This window comes from Cervus elaphus, chromosome 23 (assembly GCF_910594005.1).
Source record: "Cervus elaphus chromosome 23, mCerEla1.1, whole genome shotgun sequence".
Classification (NCBI taxonomy): Eukaryota; Metazoa; Chordata; class Mammalia; order Artiodactyla; family Cervidae; genus Cervus; species Cervus elaphus.
This window is the reverse complement of record NC_057837.1, coordinates 16128520-16155024: the sequence shown is the minus strand read 5'-3', so window position 1 is coordinate 16155024 and position 26505 is coordinate 16128520. Positions and strand designations below refer to the sequence as shown.

Below are 26505 nucleotides of genomic sequence, written 5' to 3'. Positions count from 1 at the left end.
CAAAAAGTAAAAGCTGATAGAACTGTAGTCATAAACTTCACCATAATATCTTGAGAGTCCAATAGCCTGCCTGATAGAATATACAGAAACTCAGTAAGGGCAGAGAAGATGTGCATATCATCATCAACCAAACTGACATTTGTAGAACACTCAGCCCCAAAACAACAGGATATGTATCATTTTCAAACACAAATTGAACACTCACCAAGATAGGCCGTATTACAGAGCATCAAACAAGTCTCAATAAATCCAAAAGTCTGCAAGTCATTCAAGGTATGTTATTTTCCCTTAACCACAATACAATTAAATTAGAAATCAATAATAGAACAATCTCTGTAAAATCTTTGAATACTTAGAACCATATAACACACTTTGAATAACCATGGGTCAAAGAAAAAATCAAAAGAAATTAGAAAGTATTTTGAATGGAATCAAAGTGAAACCACAACATATCAAAACTTGTGGATGTAGCTAAGGCAGAACGTAGTTCAAATGTGTACCAGTAGATGTGATCATTAGAAAAGAAGAGAGATTTCAAATCAAAGACCTCCACTTCTACCTTTAAATATAGAAAAATGAGAGTGAATTAAACCCAAAGTAGGTAAAAGAAGAAAAGTAATAAAAATCAAAGTGAAAATCAATAAAATAGAGAAAACAATAGCAATGAAGAAAGTCAATAAAACCAAAGGCTAGTTATTGGAGGAGACAAATAAAATTGAGACACTTTCAGGCATATGAAGAAAAAGGAGAGATAAAGCACAAATTATCAATATCAAGAATGAGAGCGATATCAAGAATGATATCACTATAGAATCTATAGATAAAATAAAAAATACTACATACAGCTTTGTGCAAATAACTTGACAATTTAGATTAAACAGATATTCTCTAAAGGAGAGAAACTCAAGAATATATAAACTAAATAGACCTATAAGTACATATATATTATTTAGTACATATAGGTTTATAAATACAAATGAATTGGTGCTTAAAAATTTTCTCTTTCTCACAGTGAAAACTTGATTGAGGTGATGAATTCTACCAAACACTTAAGAAAATAATAATACAAGTTAAGAAACTTTTCCAGGAAATTGAAGAGGGAGTATTTTCTAACTCACTCACGAGTCCAGATTACATTACACCAAAATCAGCTAAAGAAATTAGAAGAAAACTACAAAACAATATTTCTCCTGAATAGAGGAGCACACGTTCTGAATAAACAGAATCCAATAACACAAGGGCTGTATCTTACAATAAAGTCGAGTTTATCTCTCAGCAGTGCAAGGCTGATTTAATGTTAAAAATCGACGTGTTGTAAACTGGCTAGCCAGGAGTGCTGTTTGTTCTACCCGAGGTCTTCACTCAGGTCCTCGGCTCTTCCTTTGTTCTATTTTCGTGGGCTTTTCCCTTTCTTGTCTTTTAGCCACTGCCATTCTGGACTCCTTTTTCCTGTCCTAACTACCTAACAAACCAATGCAATTCACCATACTTAAAATCTAAAAAATAAAACCATGTGATCATCTCAATAGATGTGGGAAAAGCAAATGACAAAGCCCAACATCCATTCTTGATAATACTTTCCAGCAACATGAGAAGGGAATGTTCTCAACTTGATAAAGGGCATCTGTGAAAAACCTACAGCTTATATCATACTTAATGATAAAAGACAGATGATTTTCTTCTAAGATCATCACATGATAGTGATGTCCATTCTCACTTCTATTCAACTCTGACCTGGAGATTTCAGCCAGGAGGAGGCAGCAAGGAAGTAAAACTCTTTTTTTGTGCCTGTGGGTTAGGTTTTCCTTGATACAAAACCAAAAGCACAATCAGTAAAGGAACAAATTAATAACACTCCATCAAAATGGAAAACTTTGGCTTTTAAAAAGACATGATTAAGAGAATGAAAAGACAGGACACAGACTGACAGCAAATATATACAAAACACTGATCTGATAAAAGGACTTGTATTGTCAAAGTTCAACAATGAGGAAACCACCCAATTAAAGATAGGCATAAGATTTAAACAGTTCAAAGAAGATACACAGGTGTCAAATAAGCTCATAAAAATATGCTTAGCATCTTTAGCTATATGAAAATTAAAACCACAATGACATACCCCACTACACCTTTTAGAATGGTTAAAAGTAGAAACAGTGATTATACCCAGTGTTGGTGAGGATGTGTAGGAACTGAAACTCCTAAACTGCCAGCGGGACTGTAAAATGGTACAATCATGGTAGAAAACAGTTTCTTAAAAAGTTAAATATACCCCCACCATCTGATTCAGCCATTCCACTCCTGGATGTTTGGTCAAGAGAAACAAAAGCAAACTTGTATATGAATGTTCATAACAACTTCATTTCTTAATCATCAAAAACTGGAAAGTACCCAAATGCCCATAAATGGGAGAACTGAAAAACTGCAGTATACAGTATATTTGTTCAGAGGAGCACTACTTAGTAATTAATAGGAGTGCATCACTGATATAAGTGAACCACTAATATTAAACCTTGAAATAATTACATGGAGTGCAAGAAGCCACGCCGAAAAAATTTTAAAAAGCCTACACTGTATGGCTGCAGTTACATAAAATTCTAGAAAACGGAAATGTATACTGACTGAAGGCAGATCAGTGATGGTGGGCAGGGCAGGGAGGAAAGGATTTCTATGGAAGATGAGTAAGTTTTTCGGGGTGATGGATATGTTTGCCATTTTGATTCTGGTGATGGTTTCAGAAGTGTAAACCTATGTTAAAAAGGATCAGATTTTAGGCATTCAATATATGAAATTTGTTGTATACTACTTGTGGCTCAACAAAGCTGTGAAGCAGACATTTGAAAGGTTACTTGCAACGTCCTAAGGAAGCAGGAGAAATAGTAGCGGTTGTAGGAAGGAGAGAATAGCAAGAAAGACAAAAGACTCAAATTCATAAGATGTGGACGTGAAGGCGAAGATTTGGAAACTAGTTGAGAGGAAGGACGATGGCACCATGAACAGAATACAGATGGCCGAAGAAGAGCAGGAGAATCCACGTGTGGACATGCTGTATGCAATTTAAAAACCTGGGAGTAGAAATGAGGCAAGAAACCCGGCCTGTGGACCCTCCACCCTTTCTTCAGCTTCCTCCCTCATCCCTCTTGGGTGGGATATAATTTCTTCTATGTCATAATCCTGAAGGAAGAAAACCCAAGTCTGGAAGATTTCCATTCACCTACGTGTGACCTCTGGGGAATTTCTAGGATCACAATCACAGGTCCTCACCTCACGGAGTTCCAAAACGCGCTCAGCTAAGTAGAGCTTTCACAACCTCATAAAAAGGTTGTGTATGTGTTGGCACCAAGTGAATAAAGTGATGTATGAACACTCGACGGGGAAAGGGAGTGCACACCACAGGATCTGAGAAACTCGGAATGGAGGAGACCTATGAGGTCATTCCTCTGCGCGCTGCCCCATCCCTGTTACATCGCTCCCTGCCAGAGTGGAGCTGTTCCTGAGAACTGCGCTGTCGCTTGTCGCGCCAGAGCCAAAGGAAACATTTGTAAGTCTGGCGGGGTTTCAGGTGAGCGTGCTGCTGCAAGGGCGCAGAGCCTCTGCTGGCAAAAGATTCCAACCGCACAGTGAACTGTTTTTCTCCTTCCCTATTTTACTTCAAATGTCAAAGCTCTTCACACTACAGTGACACCCTAAAATGATTCTCTTACTTCCGTGGCTCCAGTTGAAACAGTATTTTTTCATGCTCCATAGACTGCCCACCAGCTGATTCTAAATTAGGAACGTGACGGGGCACTCTATCTCAACGTGCCATGAAAAGAAAAACAAGGAAAAAAGGTAGAGTCAGCTGGCGGGGAAAATATTCCTTTCTCTTGAGCCTTTGGCACTCACTCACTCAACCGGTGTTCATTACAGTGTTACGTACTCTATTAAGTCCTATACTATATGCACATGAATTTGAGTAAACTCTGGGAGATAGTGGAGGACAGAGGAGCCTAGCGTGCTGCAGTCCATGGGGTCTCGAAGAGCTGGATGTAACTTAGTGACTGAACAACAAAAATTAAGTTCTGTGAGGTTCTATGAGGTATACCAGTTGACTAGAATAGCCCCTCACTTCCAGAAGCTTCAAGTTCACTTAAGACCACTGCAAACCCAACTGCAGCATGACAGAGAAAGCAAGGCTCACGGGGAGTGGGGGCCACAGTGTCACACAACTTTCAATGGAGTGGACATTACTCTTTGAAGGGGTGTCCAGAAGGAGAAGTCATGAATGGAATGGCATTTGCACTAGACTCTGAAAGGCCAGGACATAAGCATTGGAACTGGCAAAAAGAAGAAATAATATGTCCGGGTAGAGAAAATAGATACGAATACACAGAAGAACTACACACAAAATAAGGTCTTAATGACTCGGATAACCACAATGGTATGACCATTCACCTAGAGCCAGACATCCTGGGGTGCGAAGTCAAATAGGCCCTAGGAAGCATCACTACGAACAAAGCTAGTGGAGGTGATGGAATTCCAGCTGATCTTACTTAAAATCCTAAAAGATGGTGCTGTTAAAGTGCTGCACTCAATATGCCAACAAATTTGGAAAACTCATCAATGGCCACAGGACTGGAAAAAGTCAGTTTTCATTTGAATCCCAAAGAAGGGCAATGCCAAAGAATGTTCAAACTACTGTACAACTGCACTCATTTCACATGCCAGCAAGGTAATGCTCAAAATCCTTCAAGCTAGGTGTCAACAGTACATTGAATCAAGAACATCCAGATGTACAAGCTGGATTTAGAAAAGACAGAGGAACCAGAAACTGAGGTGCCAACATCCAGAAAAACATCTACTTCTGCTTCATTGACTATGCTAAAGCTTTTGATTGTGTCAATCACAACATACAGGAAAATTCTTCAAGAGATGGGAATACCAGACCACCTGACCTGCCTCCTGAGAAACCTGTATGCAGGTCAAGAAGCGACAGTTAGAACTGGACATGGAACAACGGACTGGTTCCAAATTGGGAAAGGAATATGTCAAGGCTGTATATTGTCACCCTGCTTATTTAACTTATATGCAGAGTACATTATGTAAAATGCTGGGCTGGATGAAGAAAAGCTAGAATCAAGATTGCAGGGAGAAATATAAAAAACCTCAGATATACAGATGACATCACCCTTATGGCAGAAAGCGAAGAAGAACTAGAGAGCCTCTTAATGAAAGTGAAAGAGGAGAGTGAAAAAGTTGGCTTAAAACTCAACATTCAGAAAACTAAGATCATGGCATCTGGTCCCATCACTTCATGGCAAATAGATGGGGAAACAGTGTAAACAGTGAGAGACTTTATTTTTTTGGGCTCCAAAATTACTGTGGACAGTGACTGCAGCAATGAAATTAAAAGGTAGTGAAATTAAAAGATGACTGCTCCTTAGAAGGAAAGTTATGACAAACCTAGACAGTGTATTAAAAAGCAGAGATATCACTTTGCGGACAAAGGTCCATATGGTCAAAGCAATGGTTTTTCCAGTGGTCATGTACAGATGTGAGAGTTGCACCATAAAGAAGGCTGAGCACTGAAGAATTGATGCTTTTGAACTGTGGTGCTGGAGAAGACTCTTGAGAGTCCCGTGGACAGCAAGATGATCAAAGCAGTCAATCCTAAAGGAAATCAACCCTGAAGATTCACTGGAAGGATAGATGCTGCAGCTGAAGCTCCAATCCTTTGGTCACCTGATGTGAAGAGCTGACTCCCTGGAAAAGACCCTGATGCTGGGAAAGACTGAGGGCAGGAGGAGAAGGAGAAGGGAGAGAATGAGACGGCTGGATGGCATCACCAATTCAATGGACATGAGTTTGAGCAACCTCTGGGAAATGGTGAGGGACAGGGAAGCCTAGTGTGTTGCAGTCCATGGGCTGCAAAGAGTAGGACGTGACTTAGTGAGAAGAAGAACAACAGAGGAAATGGGAAAGACACAAGGCATGGAAGCTGAAATCCAAGGAGTGTTTGGGGAATAACTGGTATACCATTTAACATTATTAAGCATCTACTGGATACAACACACTTCGCCAAGTGGTAGGCATACAGAACTGTCAAACACAACTCACACTCCAGAGGAGCATGCAGTCTGAGGAAAAAAACCAGGTAACTGTAATTAGTAATTTCAATTATAATTTATAATTAGTAATTGTAAGTACAAAGAATAGAGGCATGCCCAGAGTGCTGGAGGAACTCAGGAGTCACGGCAGTGATGGTTAGGAGCATGGACTCTAAACACAAACTACTTAGGTGTGAATCCCCTGCCACTTATTTGTTTGTTTTTCAAATTTCAGTTTTCTTTGGTATAAAATGGGCTCAATAAATGGTACTTGCATCAAAAGATTGTGGAAGGGTGTTAAGTTAAAATAAGATGTTGTATGGTGTCAGTATAAGCCCCTGGTGTAGGAGCTGGCACGTGTCAAATACTCTGCACAGATATTAGCTGTTGTTATTATCATTGGCAATACTACTCAGAAGTGATCCTGCTTTTACTGAAAGGTCAGTTTATTCTGAATGCAGGCTGCATGCGGAGGTGCTGCTGGGAGGCTATGCTGAATTGTGATGCTCATCTAACTTCTCTGCACTTTAGTTTCCTCACCTAGAGTTGCCAGGTGTTGTTCTGAGTGTTTTATTTGTACGATCTCATTGCATCTGTGTAACAGCCCTATGCATCTTGCAGATGAGGAAACTGAGGCATCAGGCAACACACAGAAAAGGTGAGGGGTGGTCAAAATGAAGGCACTTAATGGCCAAAGCCTGTTCTTCTTCACCCCTGCACCTCACTGTCTTTCAGTTCTACCGCCATCCAATCCCAGAGCGTTTGACTGCAAGCTGGCATTTTATTTTTGCATGTAAAGAGTACACAAGAGCTAAACATGCCACGGTGATCAGCCAAAACCAGGAAAAGGACACCTAATACACACACCTATGCATCACACCTCCCATCTGTGTGGAGTTTGACAATTTATAAAACGTTTTCCCTTACTTGATCTACTTTTCTTTCTTTCTGGCCCCAAATAACTGAGCACCAAAAATGGACTAATAAACACGGCCTCACATAAGAGACACTTGAGTCCTGTGGATTTGTGGGTATGGATAGATACTGACTTGGGGATGAGTTAGGACAGAGTGGGGGACTTCCCTGGTGGCAAAGACGATAAAGAATCTGCCTGCAATGCAGGAAACCTAGATTTGATCCCTGGGTCAGGAAGATCCCCTGGAGAAGGGAATGGCAACCCACTTCAGTATTCTTGCCTGGAGAATCCCATGGACAGAGGAGCCTGGTGGGCTACAGTCCATGGGGTCACAAAGAGTTGGATGTGACTGAGCAATGAACACTTAAGAGAGACAGAGTGGAAATTTGTTTTGGAACAGTGCTGAGGGCTGATGGTGGGCTCAGTTCTTCCCAACACCTGAAAAGCTTTCCCAGCTGAAGGCTTGGTTCTGAGCACCTATAAGATGCGATACAAGTTGGACAACTAAGAAGTCCCTCCTCCTATTTGCACATTGCTGTTTTTCTGAAATTTTACTGGCTCAGAGAGTTTATAAGAGAAAAGTATTATAGATTGTTTTTCCACTACACACACACACGCACACACCCTTGTGCTCCCACCCCACTGTCGTATAGACATGGGCCACGTCTTCTGTCTTTGTAACTCTAGTACAGTAAGCCCCCTAGATATGAAAAAGTTCCATTCTAAGAGCATGTTCGTAAGTCCCACAAAGTTAGCCCAGGTACCCAACTAACACAATCGATTGTATAACACTGTACTGCAGTAAGTTTATACTTTTCACACAAATAACACATAAAAAACAAAAAATAAAGAAACCATTTTAAATCTTACAGTACCAAAGTTTGAAAAGTAGTAGTCCAGTATAAGAGCTGGCATACAGGGGCTGGCATCGAGTGAACAGGCAAGAAGAGTTACTGATGGGAGGAGGGAAGGATGGTGGGAGATGGTGGAGCTGAAGGATCGTCAGCAACAGGAGATGGAGGGCAAGCTGCAGTTTCACTCACAAGTCAACTGACGCTGATGGAACACATGTTCACATCTTTGAAAGTTCTCAACCTGAAGGTTGGTATGTAAGGGATTCACTATACACTGCACACTGCCTGGCACATAAGGCTCTCAAACAATGTTCCAAGAATGGATGAAAGCCTCCCTGCTTACCAGCAGAAATTCTGTAAAAAAAAAAAAATGGGTACGTCAGTGTCGAGCCCAAGACAGGTAGTAGTCACTTCAGTCACTAATCCTGATCGCCTGGTCCATGTCAGGCCCTGGGCTAGGCACAGGAATTCGAGACACAAAAGATACAGCCGGCTAACAAGCCGTCTTCAGCAAGTTGCATGAAAGACACTTATGAAAATAAGTGTTAGAAATTCTAAAAGATTTTCAAAGTGTGCCTGGAGCTTTGATTTTTACAAGACAGTATTATGTGCCTGTTATTATTTGAATGAATGCCACGAAAGAAAATGGGAGACTGAGTTGTCTTTTGAACTCCACATGCAATATTCAGGCTTAGATTCAAGGTCATATGGAACCCACATGGCGTAGGTAAAAAGGAGTGGGAGCCTTAGAAAAACCACCTCGAAGCGTGTGTTGGATTTTTAAGACGAGATCAGCAATTTCCCCCTGGCATTATCAGCTTTGCTCAAAATATCACTTAATCTTTGTCTCCGGCTCCTCTTCCAGAAGATGGGGGCGATGTTCCTGGGGGGCGCAGAGGAAGCAGCCGGAGGGCAAGGGAGGATGTGATAGGGCTTTAACGGTTTCCTCACTTTGAAGTGTTCTAAAAATACAGCATTTTTCATCGCAAACATGTGATGGGCTATGTGTCAACACAGCATTTTGTGTTGCTAGGGCCGTCTGGCCAATAGTTGTACGAGTCCTCATGCAGCTATTCAGCTAATGCAGGGGGAGAGAAAGCCGTGGAGAGGCAGGCCCCGCTCCGATCCATGGGGCAGTCCCGGTGGGGCATGCTGAAGCCACGGGCAGGCCTTCCGACTACTGATGAGTCCAGGCTCCACAATCAGTCACTGCCAGTGGCCAGAGACTCTCTCCTGCCTCTTAAACTGTCAGTTTTATTTGCCTTGGAGTTTTATCTGTGATGTAAAAGCCTGACACATCCCACTTCAACACTGTGCTCCAAAGTACAGATTAGAGAACAATTAGGAAGAGAGGAAAACCCAGAGACCTAATTAAGAAAAATTGTGTCTTTAATTTATTCATTACCTTTTTGTACTTGCTGGAAAAGACCCTGATGCTGGGAAAGACTGAAGGCAAGAGGAGAAAGGGGCGACAGAGGATGAGATGGCTGGATGGCATCACTGACTCAACGGATGTGAGTTTGAGCAAAGTCGGGAGACAGTGAAGGACAGGGAAGTCGGGTGTGCTGCAGTCCACGGGGTCACGAAGAGTCAGACACGACTTGGTGACTGAACAACAAACCTTTTAAGTCTTTCTCTGCCTTCAAGGAGATCAGAGCAGAACCTCGGCTCTTGGAAGCCTGGCCTTTTGCAAGGACGTGGGCTGGGTGGAAGGACCCACCCATTTTCTACCTCCAGAGGGAAACACGACCCGCACTGGACTTGCAAAACAGCTAAGGACCGTCACCATCTGGCAGCTGTGTGGCGGCCTCCGTCCAATGAACGGGTGGTCACAATCCAGCTCCCATTAGGCAGGTGGCCCCTGCACAAAGAGAGCATCATGCTCAGCAGCCTGCTTGGCCAAGAGGAGAGTGGATGGGGCATGGGAATTGTATCCACTTGTTCTGCTGAACCAGGGTGCTTCCTGGGTGAGGTGGAAGGGGAGCCTGGTGGGAGGGGGAGGGAGGAGGCCAGTGGCTCTAGAGGCACATTTGTGCCTCCTTTCCAAAACACCTCGCCCCACTCCTCAGGTGCATCTCATTTACCCCACTGGGTTTTGCCTTATGCAACCACCCAGTGGCTGTTTTCTGAGATCAGCCCCAGACATGCTGACCTCATTTGGGGGTAGGGGGAGTTGGTGGAGATGCAATGCCCGCCACACTCTCTCATTAGCCTCCCTTATGCTATGAATCGGGGACCACGTGTGAGGCAGAGGCTGCTGAGAAAGGTCCTCTCTCAACCTTTCCAGGGTTGACTAGCATTCTCACCCCAAAGGAACAAGTTACGGCTGATGCTAAAGAGAGAGGGAGTGCTGTCTACTGGACAACTCATGGGCATCTTGTAGCATTAAAGCGATGAAAGCCCAGCTTGCGGCTCTGCTGGTGAGCAATCTGATTCCATCTAGATAGTGAAAAAGTCAGCCTACATCCTCCCAGCCTAACGGAAGTGCCCCTCCCCCCAGCACAGGGGAAGGGCCCTCCACCCAGCACGGCCGCAGTGAATAAATTAAGCCATGTTTTTTCATAACTCATGCAAACAGTTCTGCTTACATCCTCCTTTTAACAACCTGAAATTCTTTTTAAAATCTAAAATTCATGCACATAAACAGACAAAAACCAAACACCCAACTCTACAAACACCAATCAACCTGACCATGGAGAATCTTTAAGCAGTGACACAGAAAGTGACAAATAAGAATCTTGGGTCTTATCTTGACATCCTGGATTAGGTTGCAGGAACTCTATAACGTGCTAGGAAAACCTGTTCAAAATTGGTATCCATGACTACACTACTTCCTGACTCAACAGAATGTAGGTCCCACCTAAGGGATGCCTCAGGAACATAAGTTTTGTAGGGAGAAATGTTAATGTACGTGAAAGCTCATGTTAGCCAACATGCTTATCTCCTTCTCAAAGTGGTGGCTCTTCCAATAATTACATTAATGGTAACTAAGGGTCACATCCAAAATGAACTACCCTGCATAGGCTTCTGAAAGCAGCAGTGATGCCGGGCAGGGTGCAGCAGTGGGTTAAGAACTAGCTTCTGTGTGAAATGATCTTCTTGAGGATGGTCAGTCTACTATGCCTAGGGGTTCCTGCCATGAAAATCAGGAAACTCTACTTCACTCATGGTCACAAAATGAGCCTCTAATGCCAATCAACCATCTTCCAAACTGAGTGCCGCTCGTAACAAGACAGTCTGCATACAAGAGGATGAAGGCACTGGGACAAATGTTTGAAAATAACTCAGAAGTAACATCATATGGGATGGTAGTTTAGCTGCAATGTCAGCTCTGAACTGATTGTACAGAAACGTCTGAGTGCCAACAAACAGAAAACAAACCTGAAAAGCCCCAAATGAAAAGCCTAGTACAATATTAAACATGGTCCAATGTGTTGAGCAATTATGACGTAAGGCCTACAGTCATTATAGAATGTCCACAGGAATCAGGACCAGAGCAAAAATAATCAGACATAGAATTATTCTGAAGAACTATTCTGAAAGAATCTGTTGCCCTCCAGACTGGGCATGTTAGGATCCAGAATTCTGAACAACTACTTAGGTATGGAATCTATAGGAGATCCTCTAAAAAAATCTCTGAGTTGCAAATACTTGTTTTACTGAATTTTACCCCCTTTCCTCAGAGATCACTGGTTTTTACTGCCTACCCCTCCCCTGGCTCATGCTACCACATCCGTCTCTTTCCCTACACAATGCAGATTTAAATTGCGTATAATATTTTCCAGCACACTTGTTGAGAAAGAAGCATTAGGTTTACAAAAGCCCTTCCCGTACACGTGGATTGTACAAGATCTTCCACACGGGTAAGAACCCACTACTGTTGTCTTTTCTCATCTGTCTTCTTCTCCCACACCTACCCTGCACAGCCCACATCGTTCCCTCAGTTCCCACCCTAGAGCAGGCACCCATCAGGCAATTTACAGCCAATATTTTATGAACACTTTGCTTCTCCGAGGTCTACCGTGCATGCAATAATGCATACAGTAGAAGAAACCGTGTTCAAAGAGGTGAATTTCCAGTTACCAGAAAGTTCAAAACACAGGGGTGTGTGTGTGAGTGTTGTACACGGGACACATATACACGCACACCTCCCCTGTTAACTGGACGCAGCTCCATCAGGTAGGGGCCAGCCCTGTCTTCAGGACCTGGCACCAAACAGGGTGACTCTGGGGGGATGGCAAGGACCAGCTGCCACACGGCCACAGACTCGGCCACGCCCACAGCGGGCTGCAAGCTGTGTGCCCTTGGGTTTCACGGAGAACCCTCAGAAAAACTGACGGAGTAAAACTGAGGCTGATCTCGTCCTCAAGCCCCCATGGGGAGGAGAAAGAAGAAGGAAAAATAAGGCTGAGGAACAAGGGGAGAGGGCGCACTGGGGGGTGCGTTGCTGAAAAGAGAAACCTCAGACTCCCACCATCGTACAACGTCGGGGCCCCCAACCCTCACTCTACCACCGTTGTACACACAGTACAGGCTGCTCGGCTCACGAGGCCTCCTGAGTGTCTGCTCTGGAAGAGTCAACACACACACACACCCCCCAAGCGGTTGGGGACGACCCCAAGAGGCCTGGATGTTTCTAAAGGACTCACGTAGTCCTCCCTTTACTGCCATTCAATGCTTACTCTCCTGGTGGGGCCAAGAACATGGCCTGTTCATCTCTATGTTTCAGCAATTAAGTACAATGCCTGGCACACAGTAGGTGCGTGTCTGACTCTGTGATCCCGTGGACTGTAGCCTGCCAGACCCCAGTGTCCATGGGATTTTCCGGGCAAGAATAGTGGAGGGGGTTGTGATGCCCTCCTCCAGCAGATCTTCCCGACCTGGGGATCAAACCTGCGTCTCCTGTGGCTTCTGCACCGCTGAGCCACCTGCGAAGTCCACACAGGAGGTGCTGATGGACACTTATTGCCGTGTGGTGGGGCCACGGGTAAACGCGTGGCCAGTTTCCTGGGCCACAGCTTTTCTCTCTTCTATTGGACATTAAAATTCCACATTAAATGGGACCGGGGGCTTTCAAGGTTACCCTAAGCTCCAGATCCTTCTTACAAAAGAGGGAGGCACAAGGCCGCAGAGGGGAGCGCCGATCTGAGGACCACTCCTGGGGGTGCTGGAAGCAGCTGCCCCCACCCTCGGCCTAACTTTCATCCTTTTCTCTAAGTTCATCACCTCCTCTGTGTAAAAGTTTGCTCCAACTCTACACCTGGCCTGTTGCACCAACATTTTAAGTCTAAGCCCCAGAATCCTGGGGTTTAGGGTTAATGGAAAGAGCTTATCTATACACAGCCTCACTCTGTACCTTAGCATCTCCCAAACTTCAATCACATTCTCTTCTTTTTATTTTGGAGAGCACAGTCCATCTTTTTATGTTTGGCTGCAGCCTTTCTCTCATTTCATTCTCATGACTCCATGCTCTCAGGCCTTTTAAGTTCACCTCTGGGACCTCTCCAGACGGGAGCACCTTCCTGTCCCTTTGTGATTCATGCTGCTTTGCCTCTGGAGCATGTCCATCTCCTTGACGGAACTTCAATAACACTTCCTCCTATGAGGCACCATGGCCTATATACGCGTGAAAAGCTCTGTGTTAAGGGGTGAGTTACTTGTTCCTTAACACTTGGCGTCTGGCATCTTCCTTTGGAACATTTAGCCTTTGGGGAACCATTCTGGACCATTCACTCGTCAGAAGCCTTCTCTCTAATGCCTCTCCCCCTCTCCACTGATCTGATTGCTCTATACAACTGATGTGGTTTCCATTAAATTACAGGGAGTTTGGGAGGCACTTTTTTCACCTAAAACTGAAAAGAAGGCAACAAGAACTGGCTGGCAAGAGACTACAAACAACAGAGAGGACCCCGAAGACAACTTTGAAGAGACAGGTCTCCACCCACATGTGGGTTCTGAACTTGTTCTACAAACATCTACATCACCCCAAGACATCTTACAGTGACTCAGATTTTGGGTCACTTAAAGAGTCTGATGGGTGGATATTCTCTTTCAATCTCTTGATTCACTTCTCTAATTCCAATTTATGATTCTCTGATAGAAATGAGAAAATTATATTTCTTTATTCTTCCAACTGATCGCTGCCCCAAGTATGTTTCTCCAGTTGGGTTTCTCCAATTTGAATTAATGGAAGAACATGGATACTATATTGGGGACATCTTTCTCAGTCATTTACATAGAGAGTGAAAAAGTATTGATCCTAATATCAATTCCTGTGGCGTTTAGATTGCCATCCCCATTCTCCTGGAACCACTAGTTTTTTTTTTTTTTTACCATTATAACCTGTCCCTCTTCAGCCAAATAACTCCCTTTTCCATTTAGAGCAAACCTACTTCTTTGCTCGCTGTTTGTCTATGTGACTCAGTGAAAAACGGGCTTGTGAAATCATAATCCATCATTTCACACATGCCTTTTTTTTCTGTACTCCTTTCTCTAGCACATGTACTCATCAAAGCAGATTTGAAAATATCTTTGGACATCTGAAGTCCCTGATTCTTTACTATATTTAATTGGTCTAGTTCATCACAAATTTCTCTAGTGAGATACCTAATTTCTAACTAATTTTCCCCCGCATTTCAGAGGATGGGTCAGAACATACTCAATTCTCTTGACCAACACTGTCATCTATCATTGCTGCTACCAGAGCCTATAAAAAACTCATATCAATCATTTGGTAACTCATTATTTTAGCATTCTACTTTTCCCCACTTGATGAACTCTATTTTCATCCTTATTTGGTTTCCATTGGTTTTGAAGGTCACAATGATTGCATTTATTCATGATGGGTAATCCTGGACATAATCACTATGTCCAATGGGAAGGAGGATTGTTCTAGCAAGAGGTTTGGACTAGCCAATATCAGATAACAAAATGTAAGAATGGACTGTCTCAGGATCAGTGAAACCGGACAAGGAATAAAAATCTCACGTCTAAATTATCTAAATTATGGAAGCATTTGGGATCACAGGTCCAAGAGTGAAAATTCAGTCTTTTAAGAAAAAGACAAGATTGTAAAACAAACACAAGATTATAAAAAAGGGGGGAGCTAATTGTGCTAACAGCATGGTATATTTTTTATCATGGTTGGGATGATTAAAGATAATATATTATCTATAAAGCTAATGCTTCATAAAGTATGTAATGATTTTATTTATATTTTTAATGCTAGCATTTCTAAACACTTTTAAAACAGGACATAACCATGGCTGACTGGAAATTTTAATTAGAAGCCAAGATGGAAAGAGGAGGAAAGTCGACCTTTCAACCCGATGGCCTGACTATCTGGGGTCCTTGGAGTGAAAGAGAGAAGAGCCAAGGTCATGCTAAGGCCATTCCCAGGCAGTGCCTGCGTCGTGCAGAGTAACCAGCAGCATTACCCAGGGAGAGCACTTCTCTTTCTGGCTAGGACACTGGACTTCCCATTTCCAAAGACTGGTTTCATAACAACCCACAGCATGGTGACCCAGGGTGGTACAACTGCATGACAGATGGTGGAGCATCTCCGATGTGGAGAAATCTCCTTGGGTGCAAATAAAAAGGCAAGTCAGACTTCCAGGCAGGAAAATTATCTATGTATCCATGGGAATTATGAGTTGCGAGACCTCCTAAACTTGGCTTTTTCAGTCAACCTCTAATATGTGCTGGAGGGATTCAAACAGAAGCCAGGAAACCCTAGGTTTACAGTTTATGGCAAATTTCTATGGCAAATTTCCAAGAGCCCATTCTCCTTTAGTTTAGAGCCTGTTTTCTTTATTCTTTTGACACTTTAATTCCAGAAATACAGATCTACAGAGGACAAGATGACTGGGGACCAGCTGATGTCTCAGACAGAGGAGAAGATGACAAAATGGTGAGAAGCAGCCTTAGGTTAATTTCATTTCTTCTTTGATCCTGGCCCGGTCTCTGCGCGTCCTCTGGATCTCTCTCCTGCCCCTTCTTTCTCTTTTTTCCCTCCAGAGATGTAAGGATCAAAATGTACCCAGGACAGACTATTATCTGCCAGGGTAGACATGGCCCTTCTGACATAAATAATGGAAATTCAGGCTGAGGTAGACAAGCATAGCCCAATCTCTGGGCATGGAGTATGGGGTTATTTAAAAGGATTCCTTCTCACTATGATTTCATCAAGGCTCACTTAACATTTCTAATTTATCTCAATCAGTTCCTTGGGTGTGGTCTACGTAAACTACAATAATTTAAGACACTCCATTTTTGAAGACTGAATTGTTAATTTTTAAAAAAAAAATATAACCATATGCTAAAACTGATGAATCTACCTCTCCCAAGGACGTGATAAAGGTTCCTGCAGGCTTGAATATAAAGCCTCTGACTGTATCTCATATTTATCCTACAGGACCTCGGTCAGACAACAATGAAAGGATGTCATGATATGTTACACAGCAATTTCTGTTAATATAAAGTTAATTCAGAGTGAAAGCACCCTTCCTGTGGGCCACTGGGGCAGCACTACCTAACTGGGACTGTCCCAGACAATCTAGGGCAGCCTGCCATCCTCGTTTGAAAGAAATTCAGGGCAGAAATCCTATCCCCATGTCCATTAAAAATGTAAAACAGGTTCATCTTCCTGCGTTCTGAATTCTTTCTCAATTACCGATTTTGAGAGGAAAGCGTTGAAATAAACTGGCTCCAAGGACATTTCTACTACTCAAGGGAAGTTTCTGAGAATCTTTGGGAAAGAAAGCAAAGGCAAGGGAAGATGAAAACGAGCCTTCCTGCTCCCACCCCAGCCCCTCGATATTCTTCATCAAATAACAAGGTGGAAGGTGCTCTTCACAAGCCTTGCACATTCTGAAGAAGAATTAAGGTTAGAAGATGATCAACTCCCTTTGGACTCTACCAGCCGCAACCCACTGCTTTGTCCTCCCACTGAATATATACAACGGCTTGGAGGTAGGCATTAACACTCCTGAAAAGGTACAGAGATTGAGGCTGGTTCTCTAGACTAGTCCATGATAATAAACACCAGTTTGAAGTCCCATGGCTCCAGGGCCTGCTCTCATTCGAGCCCAGAAGGAATATTCTAGACTCCAGGCTGTCTCACCAGATTCTGAAATAAAGACAATTAGCTTTGGTGCTTTCCACCCTTCTCTTCCTCCTCTTCACCTACCCTGTTCATTCCTTGACATCTCGTTCTCCAGGACAACTTTTCCATCATATTTAACAGGGAAGAGAGGAGGATGAATGTAGATTTTATGAATGAATTCCTGAAGAATGAAATAAGGGCATTAAGAAGGAAAAAAACGACTCATATTCTATCACCTAAGATCAGGGGAGGGAAAAGACAAGGATGAAATCACCCAAAGCGAGCCCTGGAACCTCTCCAATTGCAGCCTGAACAACCAGGAGATGAAAGGGCAAAAGCTGCTCTTTTGAAGCTTAAAGGTAATCCCCCTTCCCTGAAGAGCTGTGAATGTGCCTTTTATTCCACCCACCCTGGACTCGCAGTGATGGAAGGGCTGCAGCTGCATGGTGGTTACGCCATGGCCCCCTGAGCACATTTCAAGAAAAAAGGAAGTTCTGTTTTTCAGGCCTCTGGCACGGAGCACTAGTCAACGCAAGCCACTTCCCCTTCCTAGTTCTCTTTTAGCTGAGAAGCCAAAGAGAGACAGTAAAAATGCGATGGGCGAGGCACTGGTCAGGGCCAAGGGTCTGCCTCTGCCTCCCCATCTCAAACATCAAATGACTATTCTGGTCACTCAGCACAGGATCCGAAGAGTTCGTTCCAGTAAAATCAGAATAATAATACCTAACTGGTGGAGCTCAGAGAAACACAACTTAGTATTCATTAGAGAGTAGGTTTTTCCAGGGTGCTGGGATCCTGGGGTATAATTTTGATTAAAATGGAAACCACAAGAGTGATGGTCCAAGGCACACAAATTTATGCACCACTTACAGGTTCTGAGTTGGGTGTCACTGGACAGCATCCCCACAACCTGCCGCCCCCTCCACTGTATGTCACTCACCACCTCCACCCCCCAGCTCTTCCTTCTCTCAGACCAGAGCTACCCTCTGTTTTCACCAGCTTCCCCACCTGAGATGTCAGTGAATATCCTAATGCAACAAGGACCCTTCCTGACCTCCAGCTGCATCTCTCTGGCTCACTCACTGATGGACAGAGAACCACAACTGCCAGGGCCCGCTGTAAGCAGACGCAACCTGAGGGTGACTGCATTCTCCTCCAAGCTCAATAATCCCCTTATTCTTTCCCCTACCGGACTTTCCAAAGCAGTCATTTTACACCTTTTCTTCTTAAGTCTTTGATTCCACCCGGACGTCTCAGAAACGTACTACCTCTTGAGAAGTCCAAGGGCATGTGCACCGGGCCTCATCTCCCTCCACTAGACCAACATTTGCTCCGGTGTTACTTCGTCCCAAAAGCCCCACCGTCTCGACTGAAGCATCTCTCCACCTGCTGACATGTGCTCTTCAGCCACTCCTTGCGTCCCTTCCAGGACCCTGAGCCCCATCTACCTTGCACTAACTTTTTTCATTCTATCTTCTTACCTTTGGCTCAAAAAAAAAAAAAAAAAAAAAAGTGCTGCATCTGAGCTTTCTTTCCTTTCATTCTCTGACTCCCAGAAAAGGTAGTCTCCACTCACAGACCCACATGGAAACCTACACGATCCCTCTCCCAACCTCCCCCATCCTTCTGAAATGCTCCCAGGTCCTCCAATCACCAAACACGATCACTTTCCTTGGCCCACATTCTGCTCGACTCTTCTGAGCCACCTCAGACTCGATGTGATCAAGACTAAACTGACCACCTGGCTCCCTGTCAGCACCCACCTGCTGACTCCTTCCCCAGTCAGGCCACAATCTCCCAACTGTGACTGCCCCGAAAGAGTTCTCAAGTCCACTTCCTCCCTCATGATCACATCGGGGTCACTTGCTTTCTCCCTCTCCGTTGCCATGACAGTGTCCTGTCCAGGCTCCACAGGCTCCCTGACAGAGGCCACCAGGGTCCTGGCCACCCTCCCTGTTGCTGAAATACCTTCCCAGTCCCTTGGCTAAGAAATAAAATGCACATATTTTAGCTTGAGATATAAGCTCTATAGGAACTGACCCCAGCCTTCATTTCTAAGCCTCCTCATCATCCCTTCTTCCTTCATTTTCTATATTTCACATTTTCTCTGAACTCTGGGAGAATGCACAATTCCCAGAACCCGACCTGCATGTTCTCCTCTCCACGCCAGAATCAGGCCAGTCCATCTACCTGTATGTTCAATATTGTCTTTATTTGTTTGTTCAGTCACTAAGTTGTGTCTGACTCTTTGCGACCCCATGGACTATAGCACACCAGGCTTCCTTGTCCTTTGTTATCTCCTAGAGTTTGCTCAAATTCATGTCCATTGAATTGGTGATGTCTTTACTTACTCAAATCTTAGTATTTTTTTTTCAAGACTTGGTAAAGATGCCATTTTGTCCTATTTCCTTAGCTGCAAGTTATTCATGGCTCCTCTGAACCCCTACAATTCAAATATGCTCATTTCTTTCTTGTTTATTCTTATCTCACATTCTCTTGCATCACAGCGACCTGTATATTTATTTGCCTCACTGTCCCCATTAGATCTCAGGGACAGTGATGATACTAATAACTGTCATAACAACCAGCACCGTAGTGAGCTCCTACCACAGTCCAGTTCTGTGCAAAGCACGTGATTTCTCCATCTCAGCAACCCACTGAGGACTGTCTCCATTTTCAGCTGAGATTAACTAACGTGCTCAAGGCCAGCATGTAGTAAGTGATGGAACTAGAAACTGAATTGAGGTCTGCTGAGGTCAAAAGCCATGCTCTTAACTACTATATAGTATTCCTATCTTTACTCGACCAATAACTGCTCAATAAAGCACGCTCTTCCTAGGACCTCAGAAGTGCGATGGTTTACTGAGCCAGGTTCCTCAGAATTGCTGAGGCTGCTCAATGAACACATACATTTATGTGAGAGAAGAAACAGTTTAGGTTCCCTTAAAGGATATTTTCAAAAATAGAGAAAAGTTTTTATGCCTCCAAGATTAAATAGCAAATCACCTACAAAATGAGAGGAAAAACCTAATTCACCTGTATTAGGTAAATGCCTGATTCTGTCTCCTTCCTTGGAACCACTGATGTCCGTAATGCAATGCATCAAGGCTACCCTAAAAGCCTTCAATAATTTAAACCATGTTTAGAGAGAGCCTCCAAATATCTAATTTCTGAAGCTCTGATATCAGCCCCAGGGAAGCAGGACAATTTTACTGTGTTAATAGAGTCAGAACCAGTGTAAATGTGGGCTCATTGTTTTACTTACGAACACAAAGGTAACGAATGACACACTTGGGTCTCTGTTTAAGGAAAAGTGGTGATGGTTGATCTCTATGCGTAAGCGGCTAAGGGTTGTAATCCTCCAAGAGGAATGTCATTATACAGCTCAAATCCCACCACAACAAACACCGTTACAACAGAGATGTCTGTATAACAAAAACCCTTCCAAGCTTTGGCTGACAGCCCATGTACTTCAAGCAATATTTGATGTGAGACCTGGAGTTCACAGTACTGGGAACTGACCTATATTTGCAAAGGTAAGACCTGAATGATTTCAGCTGTGACTTCTATCCCATGACGCCACGAGTTGCAGTGATGTATAATCTCAACCCAGGAGTACAAAAACTAAGGACAAATACAGAAGCAAAATCAACCCTGTTCTTGAAGGGCAAAATTCCTGCCTTTCACTTGGGGAACCCTTAGAGAAAGGACCTCTGACCCAGTCCTGAAATAAAGCAGACCAAGGGCTTCCCCAGTGGCTCAAGCAGTGAAGAATCTGCCTGCAAAGCAGGAGACCTGGGTTTGATCTCTGGGTCAGGAATATACTGGAGAAGGGAATGGCAACCCACTCCAGTATTCTTGCCTGGGAAATCCCATGGACAGAGGAGCCTGGCAGGCTATAGTCCATGGGGTTCCAAAGAGTCGGACATGACTGAGAGGCTAACACACTTTCACTTTCAAGGCTGGATGCGGCCTCATCTCATTGAGAAGTGAGATGGAGTGGCCCGTGAAGACAGATGAACTGGGCTCAAATTTCTACTCTGATGCTTACTAACTGGGTAAACTAGGCTACATCTCTTAGTTTTTTGTGATCCTCATTTTTCTCATCTGTAAAATGTGACTAGGACCATCTGCTTTCAGGATTCCAGTAAGAATTAAATGAGATAACTATACAAAGCTCTTGGAGAAGGAAATGGCAACACACTCCATTATTCTTGCCTGGAGAATTCCATGGATAGAGGAACCTGGTGGGCTACAGTCCATGGGGTCACAAAGAGTCAGACACGACTGAGTGACTCACACACACACAGACAAAGCTCCTAACATAGAGCCTGGTACACAGCATGGGCTGAAAGGAAGTCAGTACCCTTACCAAGTCTCCCTTTCTCTCCAAGACTGTGGGTTGATGCAAACTATTTTAATGAAGTTAGTTATAAGACTGAGTGAATTAAGTTAAAATATAAAGTCACAAATATAGCCTGACAAAGATACTGCTCAGAGGAACACAGGAGAAAAGAGAGCAAAGAGTGTAAGAACTAGGCCAGGCACAGACACTTACTTGACTTAGAGAAAGGTCTTCTTGGCTAAAGTAGGACACGTGTATTCAAAAGCTAAAATGCACGTAACCAGGTGTTGTAACAATAAAGCTTTGATCATTGTGTCAGAAGTCATTTTGAAAAATGCTGAATAAACTAAATTTTCCTAGTCAAGGATGAACTGTGGTTACTGACTCCTAAGTACCGGTTTACTGCCTACAGCCTAGTTTTCTGTGGGGGCTATTCTAGAAGGTGGGAGGGCCCTTCTTAGCTAAGTCCTCAGCTTCAGCCCATTCATTATACTGTCTTTGGATACTGTAAAAATATTAAAACACATTCTAGTTTTCTTCATTTGGGAAATATGTCAGTAAAGAGTTTAGAAATATGATCAATATTAGGGACATGCCCTATTTGTGATATTTTAACCCTTTTGACTTTGAGATACCTAATTTATATTTTTCAAATTATGGGACAATCAAGTATGTGGTGACAAAATTCTTATGCACATTCTTTTGAAAATACTCTTGGTGTCATGTGCCAGTTTTTAAGATAGAAAAGTGATCTAGGAGTTTTACTTTGGTTCCCTGATGCAAAGAGCCAACTCACTGGAAAAGACCCTGATGCTGGGAAAGATTGAAATCAGGAGGTGAAGGGGACAAAAGAAGACAAGATGGTTGGATGTCATCACCCACTCAATGGATATGAGTTTGAGCAATCTCTGGGAGATGGTGATGCTGGGAAGCCTGGCATGCTGCAGTCCACGAGGTCACAGAGTCAGACATGACTGAGCGACTGAATAGCAACAAGAAGGGGTTTCAAAATTTCTCGAACGTTTCCAAAAAGTCCTGTCAGACCTCAGCAACTGGAGGGAAAGAGATGGCCCAATGTTTCTCGGAGTCAGAAGGTCAGAGTTTCAACAATGACTTAGTAGCCCTTTGCCTTAACAGTAAGGAAGAGGCTCAGAGACGAGAATGGGCTGCAAGTTCATGTGTTCAACTAAAGTGTGTGCTCAAGCCATACACTGAGCTTACAGGAGCTCTTATAAGAGGAAGCAGGGAAAAAAAGGTACCAAGCCAGACAGAAGTACCGAAGTGCAGGGAAACAGCAACTGTGAGACTCACCAAGAGATAGAGGAGCCCTGGGTGGGAAGACCAAGAGATCCAGAAGAGAGAAACAATTATCGAAGCAGGGTGAAAACATGGACAGAGAACAGATGGGCAGCAGAGGAGATACTGTAAATTCCTTTCTACACAGAGCTCACAATGGGTAACTCCAATATCCAGAAGCTTCCACCTGGACAGACGTTTCCAGCCTGTTTAAGAAGGGTGCCTCCCTCCCCATCACCCTCACCTTAAAATGGAGGCAGTGACAGCCTCCAGATTGCACACGTGAATCTTACCACTGCTAAGGGCCTAAACCACAAGCATTTCTGAAGGTGCGCTAACTATTTCAGGCCACTAGGGTGCTACTTCCCTCCCCAAAGGCACACTTCATTTAATGATCTCCATCTAGACCCCAAGAATTAATGTCCCTCCTAGAAGTGTACCCTTTATTCCTTACGCCAGTGCTTATTGCTGTTTATAGGGTACTTCAAGATCCCCAAAGGCTACAGAAGAGTGAAATGCAATTGTAATTACATGGGCAGTAACAGAAAAGTGGGGGGGGGGGGTGGTTAGAAAGAGCTCCTGAAATGCAAGGCTAAGAAACACTATTCCTCTGGGAGGCCAGCCACTCTGCCCAGAAGAGCCTGCGCTGCCTAGAAAGTGACCTCAGGGAGGAATCACGCGCCTGGAGAGAGGCGCGGCCGCCCCCTGCTCCTCCCTCCCTGCATCCCAGGCCAGCTGGTCCACCTGTCCGGGAGGCAGGCGGGGGCGCTGGGAGGAGCCCCATTGGCCACGGGGCACAGGGGCAGCGGGGCGGGTCTTTCTCACCCTCCTCCCTTCCCGTGAATAACCAGGACCCCCACCCCAACCCCCGCAGGCCTGGACTGCACGCCCCTGACCCCGCGCGCGCGCCCTGCTGCCTGTACCTTTACTCTGGGGAGGGTTCTGACTCCGGTCCCGGAGGACGTTGATCTGGTAGACGGCTCCGTAAGGCTCAAAAAGTTCTTTCAGCTCCTTTTCTGACCAGGACCGGGGGATCTGTCCGACAAACATCTTAATGGCATCTGGGTCTGGTTGGTCTGAGTGATCCAAAGCGCCGTTCATCTTGTTGGCCGTGCCGTTACTGTCAAAAAGGGAAGCGGGAGCCAGAGTTAGGGCTGCAGAGCGAGGGACAGGAAGACAAAAAATCGGGGGTGGGTTGGGGGCGGGGAGGCGGAAGGAGGAGGAAGAGGAGCACGGGGCAAAGTGCCTAATGAGTCGTGGAAATGTGATGAACTACAACAAAGCACAGGCACCATTAGGTTGCTCCTCGGCGGCCGCGGCGCGGGCGCTCACTGCAGGCTGCTGTTCGGCACCGCCGCCCGAGCCTGGGGCAGCGCCCCGCCGGCTGTCACCCGGGGCGTGGACATCTTGAAACCCGGCTCGGGAGGCAGCTGCAAGTTAAGTGCAGGTCTCGCTCCGCGAGGCTGCCATCAACGCATCCGCAGCGTTATCAGTCCCACACTGGCTCTCATGTGGAAAGAAAGGCAAGGTTGGATTTCTGCTGCCTTCCCCCACCCCCCCCAATCCCTTTTGGGAGGTTTTTGGAAGACAGGAGAGAGGTGGTAATAATAAAGTCACATGAAAAGAAAATGAAACACTTGGCAGTCCGTCAGATGACTAATGCAAGATGCTGGTGATGAATTTGCAGAGCGCGCGAGGCATCCATGTGTGCATCAAATTAGTACGTTGTTGCTGCTCAGAAGAGAAAGTGCTCCAGCAATGCGGCTGGGTGCACCCGATTGGCTGCCCACGCTGGAGAAAAGGGCCCTGGCGGGGAGGGGGGCTCCTGTTTAAAAAGCATATTGTTTATGGGACCCGGGCACAAAGGCTTTAATTCAGAGAGGCAAAGGCGATCTCAGAATTGCCTGCTTTGTAATAGGAGGGGGGAAAAAAAAGCAGTCCCAGAAAGTTGAGTTCCCGCTAAAGGACACTGAATATTTCAAATCTTTCACACTCCATAAATTGCTCTCTGTATATCTGACATCCAGATGTTGCACTTGAGTTCTAAACAATCACACGTTTGGGAGAGAAAAGAGGAAAGTCTGCCTTTCCTTCTCCCAGCTTCAATAAATATTTGGGGCTGATACAAACAGCAAAGACGATAAGCTTTTACATATCAATCTTCCTTAATGCTGTTTTCCAAAACCCTCATTTGAAAGAGAGAATGCTTATTTCGAACCTGCAATTCTAGTCACCAACACGTAAAAGGATGATGAAGGCATTCATATTTTACTTGTATCCCCCCAACCATTTAAGCTGCAGTAAATAATAAAGCAAAGCCACATACTCTTTTCACCTCCCCCCACCCCCACCCCTTCAATGCTCCCTAAAGCCACCTACTCTGCCAATGACAAGGCTGAATGCCCCAAGCAGCATTGATTTGCAGTACTAATCCTCAGTCTGTGAAAACATATAAAATGCACTTAAATTCAGCAAACACAGAACCTACAGAGCCATGTTCATGACTGCCCCCCAACCCCAGCCCCTAGCCCAGGAGGCAGAAAGGTCAAGAAATGGCCACATGGACTAAAGCGTCACTGAAAATGGTCTCTTCACTGTAGCCTAGGGTAAGAGTGAGAAGGTTTTCAAAGATCTTAAGTAGGTTTCTTTATTTCAGTAAAAAACCCTTAGAGCACCTTAAATTTGCTGCAAAACTAGGCTAGTCCTGAGCCCTTGGGGGAGAAAAAAAGACACTGATGGCTAACAAACAACTGCAGTAAAACTTATGGAAAGGAGAAATTCTGAATTCAATTTAATCCAGAGAGGAACACAATGGTAAATACTCTTCAACTAGGTCCTGGCTCCAATTTCTATTTCTCCTTATCCCCCAATTTACCACTCTATTTTTTTTTTTTTTTTAATCCTTGAGATAAACAATCAGACTAACTTGAAAGCACTTTCAGAGCTTTCTCTAATCAACCTTATTGTTATATAAAAAAATGTTCTACTGAATACAATATTGAGCACAAAACCTTCCTTCAACAATTTAGGTGTAATGTAACACTTGTTTATATTAGAGCTGGAGCGTTTATCTTCTTCCCATGCACCTCGACTGCTTTTCAAATTGCCCTCTGGGAATTCAATAAACACTTTTAACCCCACAGGGTTGACTCTGGCAAGGAGGAGGTGGCAGAGCCCCACGCAGAACAGAATGTAGTGCTCACAGCTCGTTGAGAGCTGAGAGTGTGGCAAGACTTATTTCTGGGACAGGAAGGGCCTGTGGTTACCGCTGTTGACAATCAGCTAGAATGAAAAGAGGAAGGCGTTGCCACACGTCCCAGCTAACAGAGAACGGAAGTTCAGAAAATGGGGCTCTGCACCTCCTCTGAACAGAGTTAATGCAACAGACAGATCAGGTGGCAGCACACTGGTCCCCATACCTCAACTTAGAATTCTAGAGCAAGCATTCTTTCATGGGTCTCCAAAGGAGGGGCCATTTCTACTTTCTCAAAAGAAGTACACACTTCCTGGGGTGCATAGGGAGGGACACTGTGAAGAGGGGCTTATGCTTCATCTTTTGGTCTTTATGTTGGTGAGTGTGTATTTAAAATCCCTTCCCCTCAGTCATCCTTCACAGGTGCCTTTAGACCTCTTGTATCCTGATGCAGGCGGGACTTGGCACTTGGGGCCTGAATCCTGGCACTATCATTTCCTAACTGTGCCGCTCTGGGCCTCAGACTCTTCATCTGTAAGATGGGAACAACAGATTTCACCTCTGTTGAGTCATGTGCTAACTACAGGATGTGGGCCCAAGTTACAAGTGTCTAATAGGTGTCAGCTGTTGCCACTGTTAATCTTTTCTGTGCACCTGTGATGCATTAGAAATGAGTGATCACCACGAGTCTACTACTTTTCAATCCAAAGTT

At 44.4% G+C, this 26505-nt stretch overlaps 1 protein-coding gene across 15 annotated transcripts in view; it reads right to left on the bottom strand.

Annotated features, from left to right (window-relative positions):
• Window positions 1-26505, bottom strand: part of CELF2 (CUGBP Elav-like family member 2) — a 548143-nt gene that overhangs the window by 139826 nt on the left and 381812 nt on the right. For 14 of the 15 annotated variants that reach the window (XM_043883963.1, XM_043883962.1, XM_043883955.1 and 11 more), the window contains one exon: window positions 23524-23720. In XM_043883963.1, coding sequence (XP_043739898.1) covers window positions 23524-23720 — 197 coding nt within the window. Of the gene's footprint in view, window positions 1-23523; window positions 23721-23892; window positions 24152-26505 lie in introns of those variants that run through there. The other variant, XM_043883968.1, reaches the window with a different exon arrangement.